This window comes from Tupaia chinensis, unplaced genomic scaffold (genome assembly GCF_000334495.1).
Source record: "Tupaia chinensis unplaced genomic scaffold, TupChi_1.0 Scaffold000250_1, whole genome shotgun sequence".
Lineage (NCBI taxonomy): Eukaryota > Metazoa > Chordata > Mammalia > Scandentia > Tupaiidae > Tupaia > Tupaia belangeri.
In genome coordinates this window covers 1,347,195-1,348,075 of record NW_006159730.1, presented here as the reverse complement: position 1 = coordinate 1,348,075, position 881 = coordinate 1,347,195, and the positions used below count along the sequence as shown (strand labels likewise).

At 64.9% G+C, this 881-nt stretch overlaps 1 protein-coding gene across 1 annotated transcript in view; it reads left to right on the top strand.

Moving 5' to 3' along the window:
- The first annotated feature begins 104 nt into the window (after positions 1 to 104).
- TSPAN15 (tetraspanin 15) overlaps positions 105 to 881 on the top strand; it is a 52,227-nt gene continuing 51,450 nt past the window's right edge. The window contains exon 1 of the mRNA XM_006148926.2: positions 105 to 318. Coding sequence (XP_006148988.1) covers positions 223 to 318 — 96 coding nt within the window. The 5' untranslated portion in view covers positions 105 to 222. The remainder of the gene's footprint in view (positions 319 to 881) is intronic.

The following is an 881-nucleotide window of genomic DNA, read 5'->3' as shown; positions in this document are numbered from 1 at the left end:
CCCGCCCCCCCCCAGAGCCGGGCCCGCCGCCTCGCTCTCATTGGCCGCCGGAGCTAGCTGACTCTCCCCTAGGGCCGTGATTGCGGCGTCCCAGTGTCAGTTCCGCGGAGAGCTCGGGTGGGGGCTGGCAGCTTGCAACCCTGCAGCCGCAGGTGGGGCCTGGAGCGGTGGCTGAGGGACCGAGCCCAGGAGCTCCGGAGCCCCGCGCCGGGAGCACTCAGGATGCCCCGCGGGGACTCCGAGCAGGTGCGCTACTGCGCGCGCTTCTCTTACCTCTGGCTCAAGTTCTCGCTCATCATCTACTCCACAGTGTTCTGGGTGAGTGACCTCAGTAGGGCCCAAGGGTGGAGGTCCTCTCTCCCTTGACCGCCCCGCTTCTGCTTAGGCTTGGGTCCAGACTTAGCCGCCCCAGGAATGGCTCAGGGAGTGCGCGTGGGCAACTAGTCCCACTTTCTCTGGGAAACCGAAAAAACGCCGATGGCCCGAGCTCAGCCTGAATTCCAGCAGCCCGGTCGCGAGTGTTGGAGCCCGTTGCTGAGCCACGTGGCTCCCCTGTACGCACCTGATGGGTGGCTTGGTCCGCCGGCGCCTGCAGAGCCCACAGCGCAGCAGGTGTCTGCCTGGGTAGGCCTCCGGCACCGCGTTGGCCGCGCCCACCACACCTGCCGCCTATTGCAGAGTTTGCCTTTCCATCAGCCTATGGAGAGAAGAGGTCAGGCCTTGTGGTCCAGGTGGGGAGACTTGGATTCCGGGTCTGGTCTATTCTGTTTACTTGTCAATGCCCTGAGCAGGTCGTTTCCCTCCTGCGATTCGGCGCCCTCTTTGGTGGAAGGATGCGGGTGCCTTGATGGAATGGAGGGTTCCACCAGAGGACGTCTCTG